General features: G+C 42.7%; 1 protein-coding gene across 1 annotated transcript in view; it reads right to left on the bottom strand.

Moving 5' to 3' along the window:
• Positions 1-21,258, bottom strand: part of ANKRD55 (ankyrin repeat domain 55) — a 96,598-nt gene that overhangs the window by 9,889 nt on the left and 65,451 nt on the right. The window contains exons 7-10 of the mRNA XM_014518805.1: positions 15,940-16,124; positions 12,387-12,554; positions 10,177-10,841; positions 3,735-3,836 (exon numbers count right to left, since the gene is read on the bottom strand). Coding sequence (XP_014374291.1) covers positions 3,735-3,836; positions 10,177-10,841; positions 12,387-12,554; positions 15,940-16,124 — 1,120 coding nt within the window. The remainder of the gene's footprint in view (positions 1-3,734; positions 3,837-10,176; positions 10,842-12,386; positions 12,555-15,939; positions 16,125-21,258) is intronic.

Genomic DNA, 21,258 nt, shown 5'->3' on the forward strand with positions numbered 1-21,258 from the left:
ACACAGGGCAGCAGGGCTGGGGGGCAGGGGCAGCAAGGCTGGGGGGCAAGGGGCACAAGCAGGGCATCCTGCCATGTACCCCCTACTCAAACACTGCCCGGTGCAGCAAGTGGGGGGGCCACAGGTGCTGCCACCGTGCACAGCCCCGATGGGCAAGCCCGGAGCTGCCGTGGGGCCCAGGCTGGCAGCGGAGCCGGGTTACAAACTGGTGCTGAGTGTGGGAAAAGCAGCCCCTTGCCTGCCCTGTGGCTGGCGCCCCGCGCTACAGATGCTTGCAGCCCGCATGGGGCTGCCTGTGCCTGTTCAGGACAGCCCTACACGGGCTGCGAGCCGGTGTAGCAGGGACGGCCCTAGCGCCAGCCATGGGGTGGGGGAAGGGCCACTTTTCCCTGGGCCACTTTTGCCTGGGCTCCTTCCCTGCCTTCCCCCCCTGTCTTCCCTTACCTGAGGTTCCAGCGTGGGGCAGCCATGTGGTCCCAGGCCAGAAGCCCCTGCTGGGGCTTCCAGCTGGGGGGGGCGGGGCTGGGGGGGCCCTGCAGTTGCAGAAGCCTGCCGGGCTTCCCTTGGGTCCTACTGCCCCTGGGTCCTGTCATTTTTTACAAGAACCAAAGACAGAGAAATATTAATTTTCTAAATTTTTAGGGGCCCTGCGAGCCAGATAGAATGGCCTTGTGGGCCAGATCTGGCCAATGGGCCGTATTTTGCCCGTCCCTGATTTAGATAGATAGATAGATAGATAGATAGATAGATAGATGGACACGCTCATACAGTACAATGAGACAACACATGCCATATCAGTGGAATAAACATTAGAAAATCTACATGATGCCACACAAACCGTCCTCCCCCCGCAGCCAATGGTGGGGTTCATGACACTGTTTTTTATTGTTTTCTTTCATTCTTTGAACTCTGTGTCTAATGCTCAATTTCGAATAATTTCTCAAAAAGTGCCTCTAATATCAGCTTTTCTATTCAAATACAAATGTTATTACTCTGTCACTTATTTGGGTTAACAACAGTGAGAATTTACATGGGTACAATCTGAGTCTAGTCGTACCATTTTAAAGAGTTTGGTTGCAAATGAACAATGTAAATGGTTTTGCAACCCCTGTTATTTTTTTTTTTTGCAGAGGAAGGTGCCCAAGCAATGATGGGGAGAATATTGCATTAATCTCTTAGGCTGCTATTTCTAAAGGCCAATTGAGTTAATATTTTGCTGCTTGAAGGAGAAAAGGCCTTTGTGAATTGCAGGCAGTGGCTAGAATTAAAACCCTGAGTGATTGTATGAATTATTAAGTCTACACAAAAATATCAGTGATTATGAAATCCTGCTCTGACAGCTGCCCCTACAATAGGACTTTAACTGGGAATAGCAAACATTTAGCAGCACGGTTTAATTTAAAGGGAAAACTTAGAGCTCAGATTTTGAAAACAGAGATCTTTCTGGAGAATGCAGCCTTTAGCACTTCAGCATTCCTCAAGTCTTTACTTTGCAATAAAAGAGGTCAATATTAGTTCCTCTTTTAAGATAACAGCAACATTCAGGGTTCTGTGTTTCCCTTACACATGCTAGTAAGACCATTAATGTCTGAAACTGACTGTTCAGTTTTTAGCAATGTCATCAACTTCATCTTCAGAAATGCAGACCACCAAAGGCAAGAAACCTTCTGTTTAACTCCAATGTGTGAATGCTATAGGACCTCACTAAACTGTGCCTTAGTAGGTGGCAAAACCACAGAATATATTTAGTGGTTCACAGTTTATAATTATATGAGCACAGAAATGTGAGCACAGGAAATTGCTCAGAGTGAAAACTGTTAGTAAAATCACACATCTCATCCTTCAGCATGAGAGCACCACATAGCATCTGGCCGTGTCCTTGTCACTAGTTAACACTGAGACTTCTTGATGAAGCTCACTTCTCACTGGGACACTTCTTCCTCTTGACAGCTTCCAGATGCTTTTTTGCTAGTGCTGATGAATAGGGCAGGGACAGGCTCTTGGTGTTCTTGCAACAGCTCTTTTAGGAAGGAAGAGGAGCTGGCTGGCAGTCTATAGTGAGAAAAACTACCACTGTCTTCCTGCTTCCCTTTACTTGAGCAGAAGACACTAATACACATCACCACTGTAAGAATGGAGTGCAGTCACAGCAAGAGAGCAAAGATAACTTCCCTTTCTTAGCTCCTACCCTTTCAACTCCAAATAGGTTGTTGAAGTTTTATAGCTTTTGGTGGGTACTTAAGGTTCCAGATCAAATTTTTGTACCTTCTATGACCAAAGACAATGACATACAAATATAATCTTTACTGCATATAGACTATAATGCATATAGTCTTTATTGTCTTTAGTAGGACCTTAATTTTATCTTGTACCTCATATATTGATTCCTCAGTGCTCTGGGCAAGTGTGTCACCAGTCTCCAGTGACAACATTCTTATCTTAGGATCTTGTTACACATTAATTTTAGGCAGCTCCTGGAGCTCTTAACCCCTGGATTGTCCACACATTAACACATGACAAATAGTTTTAAGCACACTTTAGGCAACTTAAAAGTTATGCAACTCTAGGGCAAGTTTATCTCTGACCCGCGTTACCCAGTTCTTGTTTCATTAATGTGTGGCCACTACCCACAGATGAACTGCACAAGTGGCAGTCCTTCAGCATCCCAGGATTTACTGTTCCCTCCCCCACCCTCCTGTTCTGTGTGAACTAACTTTCCACCACCTGAACTTTACTGCCCAGGAGGCAGTTCTGGCACCAAGGCAATTTCCCTTCCCACCCCCAGAAGTGGGACCTTCCCCCACAGGGGTGCAACCCAAACAGCCTTCAGAGCACATGCCAGCTAGCCAGGTCACAGGGTATGGATGGGTCCAGGAGTGGGGTGTAAGGGGCTAAGGAGGAACAAGTTAGGGGGCTGGATCAGTTCCCCATGAACTGGGGCTTTCTTCCAAGGGCATGGGCAGTAGCTCCCCAAAAGTGCCTTCCCTCACTGCTCCCACCTCCCAGCCGCCCCAGGAAGCATGACTAGTACTCCACACATCCCAATCTCAAATCCCAATTTATTAAAACATGAGACCTTCCTTAATTTACCTCCTCTTTATTTATTTTTGAGTTCTGATTTTTTAACTTATTTTTATTTTATCTTTCAGTGGTTGACTCTCTTCATTTCACCACTCTTCCCCCACCCCCATTTCCTTTCTACCTCCCATTTCATTATCCACCCCATTCCATTAACTCTCTGTCTCTCAGCTTCATGCCCCCCAAAACCCAGCTGTTACCCCTCCCCACCCAAAAAGGAGGGATAGAAGCCTGTCCTGGCTCACCAGCCATGTAGGTGAGCAACTCACAGCTGTCAGGACCCTGCTTGCCAGCCCTCTAGTGGCAAGTGATAGCTGTGCAGGTGGGGACAGTCAGAGAAGGTTTTTAGCCTTAAGGTGTGACTGCTTCAAACTTCAAGGCACTACAGGCTCTAACTACAGCATAGCTGCCACCTTTAGAATATCTAGGAATAGCTACTTCAAGTCATAAAATGCACATGCTCTCCTGATGGAGGCTGGACACGTCCAGATCCTTTTAATCTAGCAAGTAAACTCTCCTGTTTGCTTCAGTGAATGACTGTGGGTAGGCCACATATAAGAAATACACATATGAAAGTGAAATGAGAAAAGAACCCTGATGCCAGTGTTCTATAGATTCAGCAGGTGCAGTAGAGTATTTTATATGACTGTACTTACTTTTCCAAACACAGTGGTCAGGTATGGGAGCTAGATTGTTCCGTACAGGAGTAAGGTCTTTTACTTTGGGTAGTTCTAGGGACATCTGTTGAAAACTTTTCCCTGTAAAAAGAAATGTACTTATATATATCAGCAAACACACACTTAGAAATAATACTGCATACAACAACATTCTGCTGGCTAGTAGAATGAAAATTCTTTTGTTAATATTAAGAAAGTATGTGTCCTGGTACCTCAGCCTCATAAATCACTAGTTAAAAATGGCTAGACAGATGGTAGTAGAGAATGGCTGATTTAGTTACTGTCATTTGTTAAAATGACTTAGGGTCATTAAGTAGTGCACACAACAACCTTATGAGCTTGTGACTATCGTTTATCCATGTAGATCGGACTGCAAAATCTGGGCCTTAGCTGGTAAACTCTTTTGGCCAGGGACTATGGCTTCTTTAGTGCTGGAATAATACCTAACATGATAGGACTTGGGCCTGGCTGGAGCTTTTGGCTGACACTTGTTCAAATAATAAACATGGGCACTGGAAGGACAAAACAAGCCAAGTATGATATGTGTCCTTAAAATCTGCTAATCAAAGTAAAATTCCCTTCTGACCAACAAGAATATATGCTGGGAAATGAAAGGTATATAATGAATATAATGAAAGGTCAAATTTTTGGCATTGCCCTGGTATGTATTAGAGCAAAATTTAGTCCTGAAATGCTAACTGTATTCTACACTAGATGAACAATATAGAATAGTAGAGTTACAAAAGAATATCTAACCATCTTAAAGATGTTGAAAATGAATAGCATTCCTAATCTGGGAACACTGAAAATTCTGGTAATTTGCTTGTAGCTATTTCACTATACAAACCTCTGGATAGAAGAAAATACAACCCACATATCCCAAACATTAATCCCTCTCTAAAACCTCTCTGGATTCTCCTGAAGTTCTTCTGCTTCAGTCTCCTGAGGTCCCCAGGCCACTAGTAGACTTTATTACGTGTCTCTAGCTGTCCTGCAGGACTGTAGTCTGCCTAGCCAATATCCACCCCAAGCTAACATCATATTTTCAGTTGACATGCAGGAAAGAGGGAAGGTTTCTGTAGAATTTGATGAAACACCATCTTGGGAAGTAGAGAACACAGTGCTAATGTGAACTGCCTTGGGAATAAGCTGGGTGGTCCTCAAATACACCTATGTGTTGCTATACTGTGCAAGATCAACCTGTGGAGAAAAAGCTATAGGTAAGTGAGAAATGATAGACAGAAAAAGTAGCAACTGTGCAGAAAGCACAAGGATTTTAAATTAAAGATGCTAAACTAGTTGCTAACTAGGGCAACTTTCTATGTAGCTTACTGTGCAATCTTCAAATAAGCATAGAAATAGATAAGGTGCTGTCAAATACCCATGTAAGGAAGTGCAAGAAGCAAGGATTTCTTAGGGCGATATTTTTATTGGATCAACTGCATAGTTGGGATAGAGTTAGACAAACTTTTGAATGGAAGACATTCTTCCTCAGGTCTGATCAGAACAAGTCAGATACTAAGAGATATCACCCTAAGAAATCCTTGCCTCGCATAATGCCTGGATGACCATGGTCAGAACATCACTCTTATTTTACCATGTAAGGAAGCAAAGATTGCACTCTTGCACTGACCTCCATTAACTTGAACTCTGAAGATACCTCTGGGGAAAAAATCTCTGAATTACTGTCCCTTATGTAGATAACCACAATTCACTTCACTTGGCTTGATCTTAAAAGGGTTTGATCCAAAGCCCAGTGATGGCAAAGACAATCTATCTACTGATTTCTCAAAGACCAAAGCTGCTTTGTTTTGCTAAAACTTGAAAAACACTCATACAGATTAGAGAATTTACACTCTGTTGGGAGAGTGAATGCAACGAGCTCTGCAAGGGTTTTATTTTGCACTCTATTTAGTCCTTAACCTTCTAGAAAGTGAATGCAATTTGAGTAAATACGCTGTCCCTATTTTACTCCCAATTTGCAATCATTCTGCACCAAGAAAAATGAATAGAGGAAGCTTCAAGATAGCAGAGAATCAGGTCCTCTGCTTTCATTATGGTATTCCAGCACTACCTGTTGTACTGTGATGCTTTATACTGGAAACTGTTGGTTATACTTGGTTTAACATACACATATGACTTAGATTAGGGCTGCTCAACCCTCAACCTGCAGGCAAGATCTGACCTATGGAGCCAGGTGATCTGGCCCATAGGGCTCTTCAAGGATCTGGAAATTTGGTTAGGGAAGGGAGCAGCGGCAATTTATGCTGCCACTGCTCCTGCACCACCAAATTTTCAAGCCCTGTGGGCCAGATGACATGACCCTGCACATAGGATCCTGGCAATGTGCAGGGACCCAGGGCCCAGGCAGTGGGCCTGGTCTGGCATCCACAAGGTTGAACCTAGGGTGGTGGGGCCTGATCTGGGGAATGTGTTGCTGGGGTTGAGGCAGTGGTGTTCAATTTAGCATATGCAGACAGAGCTGGGGCAAGGGCTGGAGCAGAGAGCCCAATCCAATATGCATGGGGCTGGGACTGGGGCTGAGGCAGTGGGACCCAATCCAGTGTATGCAGGACTGGGGTTGGGATGGCAGGCCAAGGCTGTAGCTGCAATATAATGTATGGGACTGGAGCCCAATCCAACTCCCACTGGATTGGGCTCCAGCCCAGTTTGCACTGGTTTGGGCCAACAGACTGGATTCAGCTCACAGACCCACCCAGCACCACTAATTCGACCTGCATGGCCAAATGGTTGGGCACCACTGGCATAAATGATGGAATTTTAGTATCTCAGAAGAGAGGGAAAAGTTGAGACATAATGGCTTCCAAATGAAATGATGGGTTCTAATGTGAATGCCTTCTTGTGGGTCAGAAGTTCTGAAATGAAGTAGAAATAAATGATTCTCTTTCCCAGATATTTCCTTTGGGCCCAAGGTGCATTTTCAAGTGCCATTTGTTTTCTGTATAGGCTGGCAAGGAAGTACAGTCTTGATTACAACATGTCAGCTTTGCTTGCATTTTATTTATTGATATTCATATTATAGCTGGCTCTGTAGCTAGTTCTTAGCTTTCTTTTAGCAGCTGGATATGTGATGCCTCCCATGGGCTTTCATGTGGAACAGAAGTAACTTATGATGAATATGGCACTCTAAATTCCCCCTTCACTTTCAAAGCAGGATCTGCCACATAAATCAGCTCTTGCCCAGCATCCCTCTCTGCCAAGATGCATTCTCTATTTGATTATAAAGCACTGTGTGTACCAAGATAAAAAAAAAATAGTCCATTGTTTTATGTTACCTACTACAGCACCTAAAAAGTCCTGGGTACTGTACAAACATAATAAGGCAGAACACTGGGCCTGAGAGATTAGCAATCTAAAAATAAAAATGTTTGAATAGGAACGCAGGGCTGCAGGTGGTTACACAGTGTTGAGAAACATGTGCAGCTGCTTCTCCACTTCAAACAGGGCCATTACCCATATTGCTTGGAGTTTCTATACTTTTCCCCCTTTCCACGTCACAAAGTGGATTAGGGTGTATGCTTTGCTAAGGGTATGGATGGCTGTTTTAAAAGGGGAAGGGAAGCTGCTCCTCTGGAACACATAAAATCTATAACACTCTTTTACATGTGCATGATCCTGCAGCAGTACAAGGGAATGAAATTGCCCTTTGACTCTAAATGAAACAGGGTTAAAATTGTAGTGGTTTTAGCACACATGTATTCTTACAGAATCAGGCAGATGTAACAGTTGCATTATAATTATGTATCTTTGTATTCTTTGATAGCAGTACAATTTTTACATCTGTCTATGCCTTAGGCACATGACAGCAAGGGCAATTAAAGAAAACTGCTCAGTATTTCAGCTGGCAAGAATTTCTTCTGCAATATTGCCAAAGCTCTTTGGTATCGTTAAATCATTCTGGTTCCACTCAGGACATACATTGAGACAATGCCAGCATTATGATGTATGGTAAACCTGATGGCCACCCACACCAGATTCTGCTCCTTGAATGTGTGTCAGGTTTCAGTTGACAAATTGACTGAGCTTTCATTTCCAAGAGCACACAAAAATATACCGAAAAATCCCCACTTTGATGCTACAAGTCTCAATAGCATTAGCACAAAAATATAGCTGTGGGTTTTAGAAAAGACAGATCCATATAAGGCATTACATGTCGAATTTCAGATGAGAAAATGATTTCACTGAAAAGCCTCAACATTACTTATAGCCAGAATTCAGTCCTATATTTCCAGCGGTTAGGAAATTACATGTAGCCTGTAGTCATGACTAAAAACAGGAAAAAACAAGAAAAGAATATTAACATGTAATCATATCTAAAAGACCAGATATCACTTTCTCATTGGCAGCTCAAAGACCAAGTAAGGCTTTCTGAAAGGGATCTTCCTATCCAACCTGGCTCTCCAATGCAGAGTCTTATTTCACTTCTGAACTCTTAAAAACCCGCTGGCAGGGCAATGCCATGAAAACTTCTGAGGGTAAAAATCCTGCAGCTAAGTCAACGGCTCTGAAGTTCATGAAGTGAATTCAGTGCTACTTCACAGGTGGCTTTAATTACAGCAGCAGACATATTTAATTAGGGCAAACAACTAAGCCTGGAAATCAGCAGCTCTTTTATTAGAAAAATGTAAGATAATCTCTGGGTGACACATTCCCATCAAACTGTTTGCTCTCTGCTTACATAGTGTTATCTGAATCATTTCCATGCAGGCCCTTTATGCCAGCTGGGATAATCTGGTAATTTTTGGAAAGTTTTCTTTGTTCAAGGTCAACTCAGCTTGTATACTGTTTTCTGAATCATCATGGTGCTCACACATTTTTTATTTAATAAGTTTATTTTGTAATTGCAATTAAAAATACTCTGGATGGTAAGTTATAAACCATTTGTGGTAGATGGACGAATTTTTCTCTACGTCACACGAAGGAAGCTCCCCCTACAGTGGACAAACTATCTCCTATAGATTACACAAGTTGTATAATGACCCTGCAAAATAGATCTTTGTGCTGATACTAAGTCCCATTGAAGTCGGTGGACCTTCAAGTCAGTTCAGGAGTCCATCTAAGTGGACTCATTTAGAAGACTGAGCCTTAATTCATAGAAGATTCATGGAAAGAAAGCAACTAGGTGATGCTGTCCATCACCCAGTGTAAACTAGGAATTAGGTCTCCAATACTCTATAGCAGTGGTACCTGACCTTTTTGCCCACAGGCCAGAGGGGTGGTGCCAGGTCCCTTCCAGGACTGGATCTGGCCGGTTGGCCTGATCCAACCCTGAGGGTGGGTACACTTGGGGGCAAATCTGGTGCATGGGGTGGGCCCAGAGGGGAGCCAATCTGGTGTGAGGGACAGGTGCAGCCACAGCCAGATTCAGCGAGGTGGCAATGGCTTAGGCCTGGGCTGGGCTGATATGGCCATGCAGCAATGGCCCAGCCCCAATCCAAGGGCGTGGAAATTTGGCAGCAGGAGAACAGTGTCAGTGTTAATTGCCTAATTACTACCACTCTCCTGCTGCCAAATTTCTCTACCTATGAGGAGCCCTGTAGGCAGTTTGGCCTGTTGGCTTGGGGTTGAGCTCCCTGGCTCTACAGTCTTCAGAAAAGACACAATCTAGTTTTAAGTGATGGAACGCAGAAAATGTATTCTACGGTCTAAATGAGAATTCCACTGAGAAATATTTCCAGTATTTCAACTCAGTTTTCCTGTGCTCAATTTTAGCTCATTCATGTCAGAAATAACCACTTGAATACCCCTAAATCATTTCTCAGTTTCCTTTGTAGTTATTTACATATGGGCTGCAGAAAACCTGCAAGATTTGTTTCACATGGGTTATGTGAACTGGACCCAGCAGGATTTAGTCTGGAAGCAATGACAAGAGAACACTCCTTGCTAATTTACCTGAAATTTGGAGTTCATGTAGTGGGAGAAATCACTGAGAGCTATGTGGGGAAAAACCATCTAAGCAGAGACATCTTGATGTAAGGGTGGTCAAGCCTTGCCACTCAGGAAATAAGCCCCACTGAACTGACTCTTTTGTGTGTGTGACAATCTCCTGAGCAACTATATTTCTGCTGCTGGGTCTGCAGATAACTGCTTAATGGCATCTGACACACACATGCAGGTCTAAGGGAATTTGTCTTCTGCCTGACTTCAGACTAACAAGGCTACCTCTTTCTCCTGAAGGTATGAGTCTCATCTTATACACAAGTCCCTTTGATTCATTAGCCATCTGGTGTCCTGCACACACATGAGATGAGTCCTATTACATAGAGGAAGAGTAAACAAAAATTAAAAAATAGTAAATATCAGAACTCAATCTTACCTGTTTCTCCAATGTGGCCCTTTTCAACCTGTCAAGTTTGTAGAGATTAGAGAATATATGGGAGATATAGAACAAAGAAATTACCTGATGGAGAACTAGGCAGGGAGGGTAAGTGAGGAGGACACAAAAGCATATGGTTGGATCTTTCAGAGTTCAAAGCATTTATCATCTTATCTGAAGGAGTTGTAGTACAGACTTTATATGAGAGTATTTGGTTAGAATCTGTGCTCCAAGGGTTGTCTAATAGAGTCTGGCAGCCAGTTCTGTGATCTAACAGGTCATGTTCACTTCTACTTTTCTGAGACCTATGTGAAAAATGGTAGGTATTAGTGCTCAAGGAGACACTTGAAGTTGTACTCTGAGAAGTTGTTAAAAAAGAGCTGCTGGTTGTAATGGGGGGGAGACTTTGTGTTCTGATTGGTGGTAGTGCACTACACTCCAGCTGCTTCTTCTCTGACATGAGGTACTTTTGGGTGTCTGTGCTTCTCCTTTTGAAGTCAGCAGTGGCCACACATTCCTCAGAGAAATCTTTGCAGTTTGTTTCCATAATGCAATCAAATGTGGTGATGATATCATCAACTTCTGATGTTTCTTCTCTTTGATATCGGTCTCTATTTCTGTCTTTCTGGTTTGTTTTCTGATCATCTTTCTTTTTTTTGCAGGAGAAAACTTGGTTAAACATACTGAATTTTCCTTCCTTTTTCAGGTTTTTATTCTTCTGTGAGGGAATTTGATGAATTGTTTCAAATCTATTAGGAATTATACAAACAAACAAACAAACAAACAAACAGCCAAGTAAAAAAATAAGGAGAGCAGAAAGTAGAAAGCCTTTAGCATTGTTATTTAAACATAAGATTTTAAAGAAAATCTATCCCTTTTTAACACACAAAATGAAAAAGAATTATATTCAGATGAAAGTGCAGGTGTAAATTATATAGGCTGAATATAATTGTCCACATTTTATGAACAAAAATAAGCTGTATAAGTAGTATCTTCTTGTCCTACTACTGTGCTTTTTATTTGTATTAGGATGAACATATGCATTTGTTATTACTGTGTTTAATTTCTGGTACCAGTCTACGGTCAATCTGCTATTAGAAATCTGTTTGATCTATTCGGTTTATGCATCTATAGAACAGCTAGCAGTATATTCCAGCTGCAGAACCATTGGTAGTGATGACAATACATGAACCAAGAATAGTATGAAAAGCATTCAGGGATTTTTAAAGACTAAGGGGCCTTGGTTCAATGCCATATTTGGAAAGTGTTGTTTTCCAACAGAACAGTAATTACTAACTCCAGGTCAGGGACACTGATTCAGTATAGCAAAGGGGGAAAATCACTTAATTTCATTTCTCACAATATCCTTCCCTTAGACATTGCAAATCCAATGTCTGTGAGGCCTTGAACAGCTTTCAGGAGACCTAATCACAATCACAGCCAGCTCATAGACTCTGGCAGATTTAAAGGAGGCTGTTGAATAACTATAAATGAATAACTGTATAAGGAAGGAGACCATTGCTTGGCTTTGCAGATTTGCATTCATGAAATAAATAAATATATAAATAACTGTTCAACATCTATGAGCAAGCCAGGATGTGGAGGTTTCAATGGCAGCAAACATAGCTTTAAGTATGTTTTGCCTTTTGTAACAGGAAATAATACTATTAACTGGAAAGAATGGGGGAAAACAAAGAAATGTGGCAATTCATATATGCCTAATACTGATATGGCAAAACCTAGATAAATTAAGTTGGAGAAACTGAAATTTTTTACAGAGATAAATAATGGATGGTGAGCAAAGAATATAATAGAGGAGTTTTAAAAAAGAGAAAGCATGTATACAGCAAGGCCTGGAATTTTAAGAGTGAAAATATCTTTTAAGCTATGGGTATGATAGCTTATTTTATCAGATGTTAAGTGACTTTAATAGAAATACAAGGCATATATTTGAGGGAAAAATTTCCCCTGAAAGTAAATTTTGTCCATAAATGTGACAGTGCTCTATTGTTTTACAACTATGTGTTATTTGTTAGAAAGACTGATTGGACAGATGCTATCTAACTGCAGCAATGAACCATTCAATAAATGGATACTTTTAGCATTGGTGTTTTAGAGAAGAATTTGAACCAAGCATTGTATAGGAACTGCAGATTAATTCCTGCAGTCAGGAAGCTTTTGTACCCTCCAGAACATGCAGAGTAAGAAATGTCACTATGTCTTTCTAGTGATGTTCAGTTCTAGCATGTGACCTGTAGGCAAAAGCAAGAGGTGCATTATGATTGTTCCTTTACCTGTACTCCTGAGAGAGCAGCTTGATGCACGATGTGTGCCCGCAGTACATTGCGTATGTCAGAGGAGTGTTTTCATTGATGTCCCGGGGGTTGCTATCTATCCCCAACTGTAGCAGTGTCTTTACGCAGTCTGCTTTCCCTGCTGCTGCAGCCCAATGCAGAGGTGTCCTAAGGAAAAGAAAGTGGAATACATTAATGATCACCTGAGGTGTGCTCCAGCATTGCTTACTCAGCATCTGCACTGACCATCTTAATCAATTGCTAGCACTGGTGGAAGAAGTGCCTAAAATTTCCAGTGAGGAATCTGAAAAAAATCTTTCTAGCCCCCCCACCCCCAGTCTAGGGCAGTAGTTTGCAACCTACTTGCCATAGTGGGCCACACTTGGAGCTCTCAATGCGTGATGTGGGCTGCACCCACACAACTTACTTCCTGTGTATCCTTTAAAAAATGTTTTAACAGGATGTCACATGGGCCACAGCAGTATGCTGACTGGGCCAAATGCAGCCCCGTGGGCTGAGAACCACTGGTCTGGGGGCAAGGGGCAATGCTTTTTATCCTGACACCACGTCCTGATAGCCAGGATCAGTTCAGGATTTTACATCAATATGAGGGGGAAAGAATCCTCCCTTAGGCCACAGAGCAGTTAGTGTTGTTGCTTGGCACTTACTATTTCATTCATTAGACTGCTTTAGACCCTGATGCTACTGTCTCTCTACTCTATAGTAAAAAATGACCAACAGGTACATATAAGGGTGATTCTACTTCTCAAATCCAGTTGTCCTGGACTTTTCCCATGATCCTCTACAGACAAGAACCTTTGTAGCCACAGTAAAAGGGGAAGGATTTCTGCTTAGTGACTAGAAACTAATATTTGGCCTCACAGGTGTAACATTCCCTGCAAAAAAATTATGAATTTACTTTTAATTAAAGCAACCTGCAAAGCACAAAACAAGCTGAATAGGAAGGACTGCATAGGAGGACAGCTGAAAAATATCAATTCATGTGTGACTCCCCAGCAGAAAGTAAATGAATACAGTGTAACTTTCAGATAGCTGCAAAAGAGAATGGAATTAAATGGAAACCTATTATGGTTTTGTGAGCTACCTCCATCTCCAAGGTAGCATCCCTTTTACAGAAAGCCAAGAAAATTTAATAGAATATCATCTCTCTGATAGAATTATTTCGGATGATTAAAAAACCCTATGGAAATGTATCCTTTCTCCTATTACATTTGAAAGATCTTTGGGGATACATTTGATAGAAACCCATTGATTTAAAGTTCTGTGAGAGTTTTTGCATAAGGGATTTTTTAATTATTATTATCTAAAGGCCCAAGCCTTTAGACTGAAGACAATGAGACTTATACTTTCATAGTTTCATAGTCTCATAGTAGCTAGGGTCAGGAGGGACCTGAACAGATCATCTAGCCTGACCCGAGCCACAGGCAGGAATGAATGCTTGGTTCACAAGACCCCAGACAGGTGATCATCCAACCTTCTCTTGAATTTGCCCAAGGTAGGGCGAGGACCACTTCCCTGAGCAGTTGGTTCCAGATTTTGGCCACCCTAACGGTAAAATATTGCCTTCTGATCTCTAACCTAAACCTATTCTCCATCAGCTTATTACCATTGTTTCTTGTCACCCCAGGTGGTGCTGGGGAGAAAAGGGCTCTAGCTATTTGCTGCTGATCTCCCCTGATGAGCTTGTAGGCAGCCACCAGGTCCCCCCTCAGCCTCCTCTTCCTGAGGCTGAACAGGTTCAGGTCCTTCAGTCTCTCCTTGTAGGGCCTGTCCTGCTGCCCTCTCACCAAGTGGGTGGCCCTCCTCTGAACCCTCTCCAGGCTGGCCACATCCCTTTTGAAGTGCGGCACCCAGTACTGGATGCAGTACTCCAACTGCAGCCTGACCAAAGTCGCATAGAGGGGGCATATCACCTCTGTGGACCGGCTTGAGATGCACCTTTGAATGCATGACAAGGTATGGCTGGCCTTGCTGGCTGCGGTCTGGCATTGGCAGCTCATGTTCATCTTGGAGTCAATAATGACTCCAAGATCCCTTTCATCCTCTGTGCTTTCAAGAAGGGAACTCCCCAGCCTGTATGTATGCTGTGGATTCCTTCTCCCAAGGTGCAACACCCTGCATTTGTCTACGTTGAACCCCATCCTATTCTCATCTGCCCACTTTTTGTAGCCTGTCTAAATCTAGTTGCAGCCTCTCTCTTCCTTCAAGTGTGTCCACCTCGCCACACATCTTAGTGTCATCTGCAAACTTGGACAGCGTGCTTTCCACCCCCTCGTCCAAGTTGTTGATGAAGATGTTAAACAGTGCGGGCCCGAGAACCGAGCCCTGGGGTACCCCACTGCTCACATCTCGCCAGATTGAGTACAACCCATCCACCACTACTCTCTGGGTGTGCCCCATCAGCCAATTTTTTACCCATCCAACTGTGCAGGCATCAATGCCACAGTCGCTTAATTTATTGATGAGGATGGGGTGAGAGACAGTGTCAAAGGCCTTCTTAAAGTCTAGAAAGACTACGTCCACAGCGACACCATCATCCAAGGATTTAGTTACTTGGTCATAAAAGGCAATCAGGTTGGTCAGGCAGGACCCGCCTTTGATGAACCCATGCTGATTGCCCCTGAGCATAATCTCCCCTTTATGGGGAGTAGGAAAAATCAGTCCATAATCAGACTGTCAGTCCTTTGATTCTGGACTCATCAATGGCAAAATGTCTATTGACTTCAATGGAAGCAGGATTGGGATGCTAAAGAAGAAAAAGGAAGAACTTCTAACATGTACGGTATAAAGTCGGGAGGTTCTTGGAAGAATGGAACTTGGGGATCCTCAGCACTTTGGAAGATCAAGCTCTAACATCTTAACATTACTGAAGTTGACAGGCTGGGTCCATGGAAGTTGGTCAGAATTTTGATTTCAGCGAGGGTAAGATTTCATACCAGTTGTGAACTCATGCTGTGCTGTTTAGGAAGGAAGGACGAATTCATTTTAATGAATCAAATGATGATATACCTCTGTCTTGTATACCCTACCATAAATATAAGGTTAAAATACCTTTATATTAGAGAAAGAGGTAGTTAGCTATGGTAGCCTGAAGTCAGACAGAAGGCAGGATAGAATTGCACCTCACAGACTAACTGAATAAGAGATACATAAGCTTCCATAAGCAGCAGCTCACTTCATCAAAAGATAGGCATGCTCTGCATGTCCCTTCCTAGCATCTGATGAAGTGAGCTGTTCCTCACAAAAGCTTATGAAACTTTGATTCCGTTATTCTATATGGTGCAACTCTACCCCGCTTTCTACCTACTTTTATATTAGTCACCTAGTAGTCATTTATATTAGTTATTGTAAGGTAAGCACAAAAGGCCTCATTTGCAGAGTTGCTGAGTATATATACTTCTCAGCAATCCACTTTCATGAAATAGGTTGTGGCCTCTGTAACAGGAAACGTGACTGTTAAACAGTCTTAGCTTCAGGTTAAGACAATGGGAACAGGGGCTTTCCAGCACTTTCAGTACGTTTCCATGGTTACCTGTCATCCACATCAAGGGCCTGCAGGTTGCACTCTGAGATTTTAGCCAGCTCGCTGATAATATCACTATAACCTGCAGCAGCAGCGATGTGCATACAAGTCTTGCCATTTTCATCATCATAGTTTATTATTGATGGACCCTGGTGATGGTCCAGGATGATGGAACACAGAACCTTGTTTCCACTCTGGAAAGCAAGTAAAGGGAAAATAAGTATTTAATAATGAAGCATACTTCATACTGAACTCTCTATGCCATGAAAGGAAAAAATACAATAATGGCATTCTTTATTTATTTCAGATTCCAGTGGCATGGCCAGCCCTGATGGTTCCTGCCTCCTGCCAGAAGCTGGGTCTGCTCTGTGAGTTTCCTAGAACATTTCTGGGCACTGGAGAAATAATAAATAATGTAACACAAGCTGAAAAAGGGCAAAGAAGTGACAGACTCTAAATTACTTTTAATTACATATTTTAATTTCATACAGTATTTACATATGGAGTTAATTATATTTTAAAATCTAAATTACTTTAATATTGTCTAAAATGGCTTGGATGTTATAGGAAACACACAATTTAGAGCATGATGAACTGTATTTAGTATATAATCTAAAAAGCATGGAAACATAGTGATGGAAGGGACCTCAGGGGGGTCATCTAATTCATTTAGTCACCTCCTCTCCTTTAAGTATTCCTAGACCATCAATAGCATGTTTGTTTAAGCTCTCCAAAGAAGAGGGTGCCACAGCTTTCCAAGGCAACCTGTTATGGTGCTTGACTATATTTATGGAGTTAGAAAGCTTTTTAAAAAAAATAACCTAATGTCTCCCTTCCTGGAAATCAAAATGATTATTTCTTGTCCTGCTTTTGGTAGACAGAGAACAATTGATTACTAACCTCTTTTTAACTTTTTTACATATTTGTAGGCTGTTCCCATGCCTATCCTCAGCCTTCATATTTCTAGTCTAAATGAACCCAATTGTTTCAAGCTCTCTGCAAGTTTCTGAAATGCTGATTGTTCTTGGTTTTCTCCTTTGGATTCTCTCCAATTTCTTAAAGGATGGTGCCAAAAACTGGACACTATAATCAAGCTGAGTAGGAGAGATTAGTTATTAACTCTTGCTTCTTACCTAACATTTCTGTGAATACACCCAGAATGAAATATGCTGCCATTGTAACAGCATTAAACCCATTTCTTTTCTCAAACACTGTTATCTAACTAGTTACTCCCCCTTTGTATTTGTGCCTTTGATGTTTTCTTCCTAAGTGTAGTTCTTTGCACTTGTCTCTATTGAATTTTATTTTATTGATTTCAGATCATTTTTAAACTAATCTAGATAATTTTGAAATCTACTCTTGTCCTCCAAAGGGCTTGCCACCTTGTCTCAATGTGGTGTTATCAGCAAAGTTTATAAGCATGCTCTGTATTCTAGCATCCAAACCATTAAGGAAAATATAGACTAGAACCAGGCCTGGGACAAATCCTGGTGGGACCTGACCAGATGTCTCACTTTGAAGATGTTTTCTTCTTGTCGTAAATCATAAATACATAAAGTAGTAAGACCTTTCAGAATGACTTTGGATGTAGCATCCCTATTTTTTAACTCTGCCCCATAAGGATGTCTTTTTGGATTGAATTCGGAATCCTTTATTCATGTTGAATTACACTTATGCAAATAGTGCTATCGACTGTAATGGACTACAGTTATAAGTACTGCTCACCTGGAGAATGGAACAAAGACTTAAAGCTTTTATGACTGCTCTTTTTTACTGGGTTGATTAACAACCCTTCTGTCCCATACTATGGTATTTTATCTAGTTGGCTTATTTCCAGTTTATTTTTAATTTTATGTGGCACAAAATTGATTGCCTCATTGAAATTAAAATATTCTTATCCAGCAGCTTCCTCTTCATCTGCAAGACCAGCAGCTGCATCAAATATGGCTCTTGAATGTGTCTGGCTGGACTTACTTTTAACAAATGCAAGAGGGTTGTTGGTTAGACTTTTCCCTCAAATCATTAGTAAGTCCCTTCATATGGTTTAATGTTTGAAAACTACTGGCCAGTAGTTTTCAAATCCTTTCTTCTGAAAGATACAGAGCAATTTATTCATCATTTTAAAGGTTATATTAGTTTTGTCCTTCTAATACTTCTGAGATTTAAGAGAGTTCCTATTCTAGTTCTTTTAAAACACTCACTTAAACCTCTGTACAACTGGCAATTCTTGTAGATTTATTTTAACTTACAGCCTTAATTATATATGGCTCATAAGAACAAAGGCCAAGAAAAAGCTGCTTTGGCCATTGAGTCCATTCCCTTGTGTTCATAGATGGTGATTTATCCAATGGGTCCCAAAATTGTCTGCTCCTACCCCTCTTACACAAAACAGCTGCAAAGCATCCTATGAAAACAAAATTGAAACACCCTATGACATACCAAAGGTAAAAAGCAGGGGAAAACCTACCTACCATATTTTTATTGCAAGGAATTTACCTGCTTGCCTCTAATGTGTTCATTACTTAGATCCTTCCTGTTAAACCCTGTGCAAAACTAACTATTTCAGATTTCAGCTACCTCAGAACTCTCCCTAACTTGCTCGCATACCCTGATCTTGGCGTTACCCTGTTCACACTGCTAGTAAATTTCTGTTTTTGAATGCACTTTTCAGAAAGAACTGTATTTCTTTACGTCCTTGTACTAATTCTCAGAATTGCTGAGTGTCACCCCTATTTTACAACATGGTTGCATTCTTTGAACATTAGCTTAAAGTGGTGGTCACCAAAAAATGTAGCTTTCCTGTAGGCAATTTATTATGAAACCACAGTACTATTCTTAGACCGGCACATTAGGCCTGTGTGAGTCAGCAGCGATCCGATCTGGCTTTGGATCCCGCCGCTTCAGATGGCCGTGATCCGATCCAGAGCTCCAGACTGGGTTTCCACCTTGATCTGGCTGAAGCGGCTCCGAAGCTTCGGAGCCGCCTCCAAGATCCAGCCATAGAGTATAATGGGGAATCAATGAAATATCTATAACTTTGTTGTTTTTGTCCGATTTGGATGAAACTTGCAAGGATAATAGCCTCTGCTGAGAGCATGAAACCTGCCAAGTTTCAAGAAGATTGGTGCAGGGGTTGCGGGGAACTGTACCCCAAATTCTTGAAAGCCAAACTCATGTCAGGACTGTGTGTTACACCACAGCGGGGTCAAAACTGCAGGGGTGGTAGCTCTTACTGAGGCCACACAGCCTGCTGAGTTTCAAGGACATAGGTGCACAGGTTTGGGGGGAACTGCACCTCAAGCTGCGGACAAGCAAAACTCGTGCCATGGGTGACACTGTGTGCGCTAAGGCACAGTGGGGTGACAGCTGCAGGGATGGTAGCCCCTGCTGTGATGCCTGCCAGCTGTTGAGGAGATAGGTGCAGGGGGGTGCTGGGGCGCTGCACAGCTAGCTGCTGACAGGCAAAACTCCTGCAAAGACTGTCTCTGTCTTGGGGCAGTTGATTGTATTTATTCTTTCCTCTCCTTAGCCTGGTTTTGTAGGTGCTAATTGATGCTCGTTAAGTCATTATATAGTAGTTAGGTCCTGTGTATTGAGCTGGTCCCTGAGTCCCTGGTCCCTGAGTGAATCATGATTGATTGATTGGTAATTGGTAACACAGTAGATTAGCAGCCAGGCCTGCAGTAGTCTCTCCCCTCCCCGCCCCAAGACAGACACAGTCAGTCCCACAAGCACCCATGGCACGAGTTTTGCTTGTTCGCAGCTTGAGAGGCAGTTTCCCCCAAACCCCTGCACCAATCTTCTTGAAACTTGGCATACTTTTTGGCCTCAGTAAGAGCTACCACCCTTGCAGTTTTCAGCCCACTATATTGTAACACCTAGACATGACATGAGTTTTGCTTTCACGAATTTGGGGTGCTGTTCCCCCCAAGCCCCTACACTGATCTTCCTGAAGCCTGGCAGACTTCCTTCTCTCTGCAGAGTCTATCATCCCTGAAAATTTCATCCAAATTGGACAAAAAACAACAACGTTATAGATATTTTATTGTCTTAGACAGTGTTCATAAAGGTTTCTATACTGAGCACACACAATTTATTGACTACTGCAGCTCTAAGATCAGCTGGAAACTTTCCCCCTTCTGGCATGCTATTCTGAAAACTGATTTCTGTGGATAAGCTGCTGATGTGGCTTTAACAAGAGGGTATTCTTTATTCCATACTAGAAGGAGAAGTTGTTCCATGGCACTATTGAAGAAGATGAATCATGTATCCCATCCTCATTTTGATAAGATTCAGGAAATTAGGACACGTGTTTAAGCGGAAGGTGTGGCACATGCCAGTTACTCATGTTCTGGCTTCCATCCACAAGCTTACATGCCAATTGTGTGCTAGAAAGATGCCCGTTAGTCATTTTTTTTCACCTGTGGTTTCAGCCGTAGAACACAATCACATCTGTACTGAACTCAGCAGGAGTATTGCAACTGACTTCAGTACAGGGTCAGTATTGGCAGGACTGGGTCCAAGATAGTTTCATAGTTGGTAGGGTTGGAAGGGACCTGAGCAGGTCATCAAGTCTGACCCCCTGCCATGGTCAAGCAACCCCAGCAAGATGTTTGCCTAACCTCCTCTTAAAGACCCCCAGGGTAGGAGTCAGCACCACTTCTCTTGGAAGTTGGTTCCAGATCCTAGCCGCCCTGACAGTGAAGTAGCGTCTCTTGATATCTAGTCTGAATCTACCCTCTGCCAGCTTGTGACCATTATTTCTAGTCATTCCTGGTAGTGCTCGGGGAAGCAGGGACTCCCCTAATGCCTGCTGGTCCCCTCTGACTAGTTTGTAACAGGCCACTAGATCCCCCCTCAGCCTTCTCTTGTGGAGGCTGAACAGGTTCAGGTCCCTTAGCCTCTCCTTGTAGGGCCTGCCCTGCTGCCCCCTGACCATGCGGGTGGCCCTCCTCTGAACCCTTTCAATGCTGTCCACATCCCTCCTGAAGTGCGGCGCCCAGAACTGGATGCAGTACTCCAACTGCGGCCTGACCAGTGTCGCGTAGAGGGGGAGGATCACCTCCTTGGACCTGCTCGAGATGCATCTGTGGATGCATGACAAGGTGCAGTTGGCCTTCCTGACCCCGTTCCCACACTGTTGGCCCATGTTCATTTTGGCATCAATAATCACTCCAAGATCCTTTTCTGCCTGCACTGACAAGAAGGGAGTTCCCCAGCCTGTAGGTATGCTGCTGGTTCTTCCTCCCCAGGTGCAGCACCTTGCACTTGTCAGTGTTGAAACCCATCCTGTTCTCATCTGCCCACCCCTGTAACCTGTCTAGGTCC

The sequence above is a fragment of the Alligator sinensis genome, unplaced genomic scaffold (assembly GCF_000455745.1).
Source record: "Alligator sinensis unplaced genomic scaffold, ASM45574v1 scaffold123_1, whole genome shotgun sequence".
Lineage (NCBI taxonomy): Eukaryota > Metazoa > Chordata > Crocodylia > Alligatoridae > Alligator > Alligator sinensis.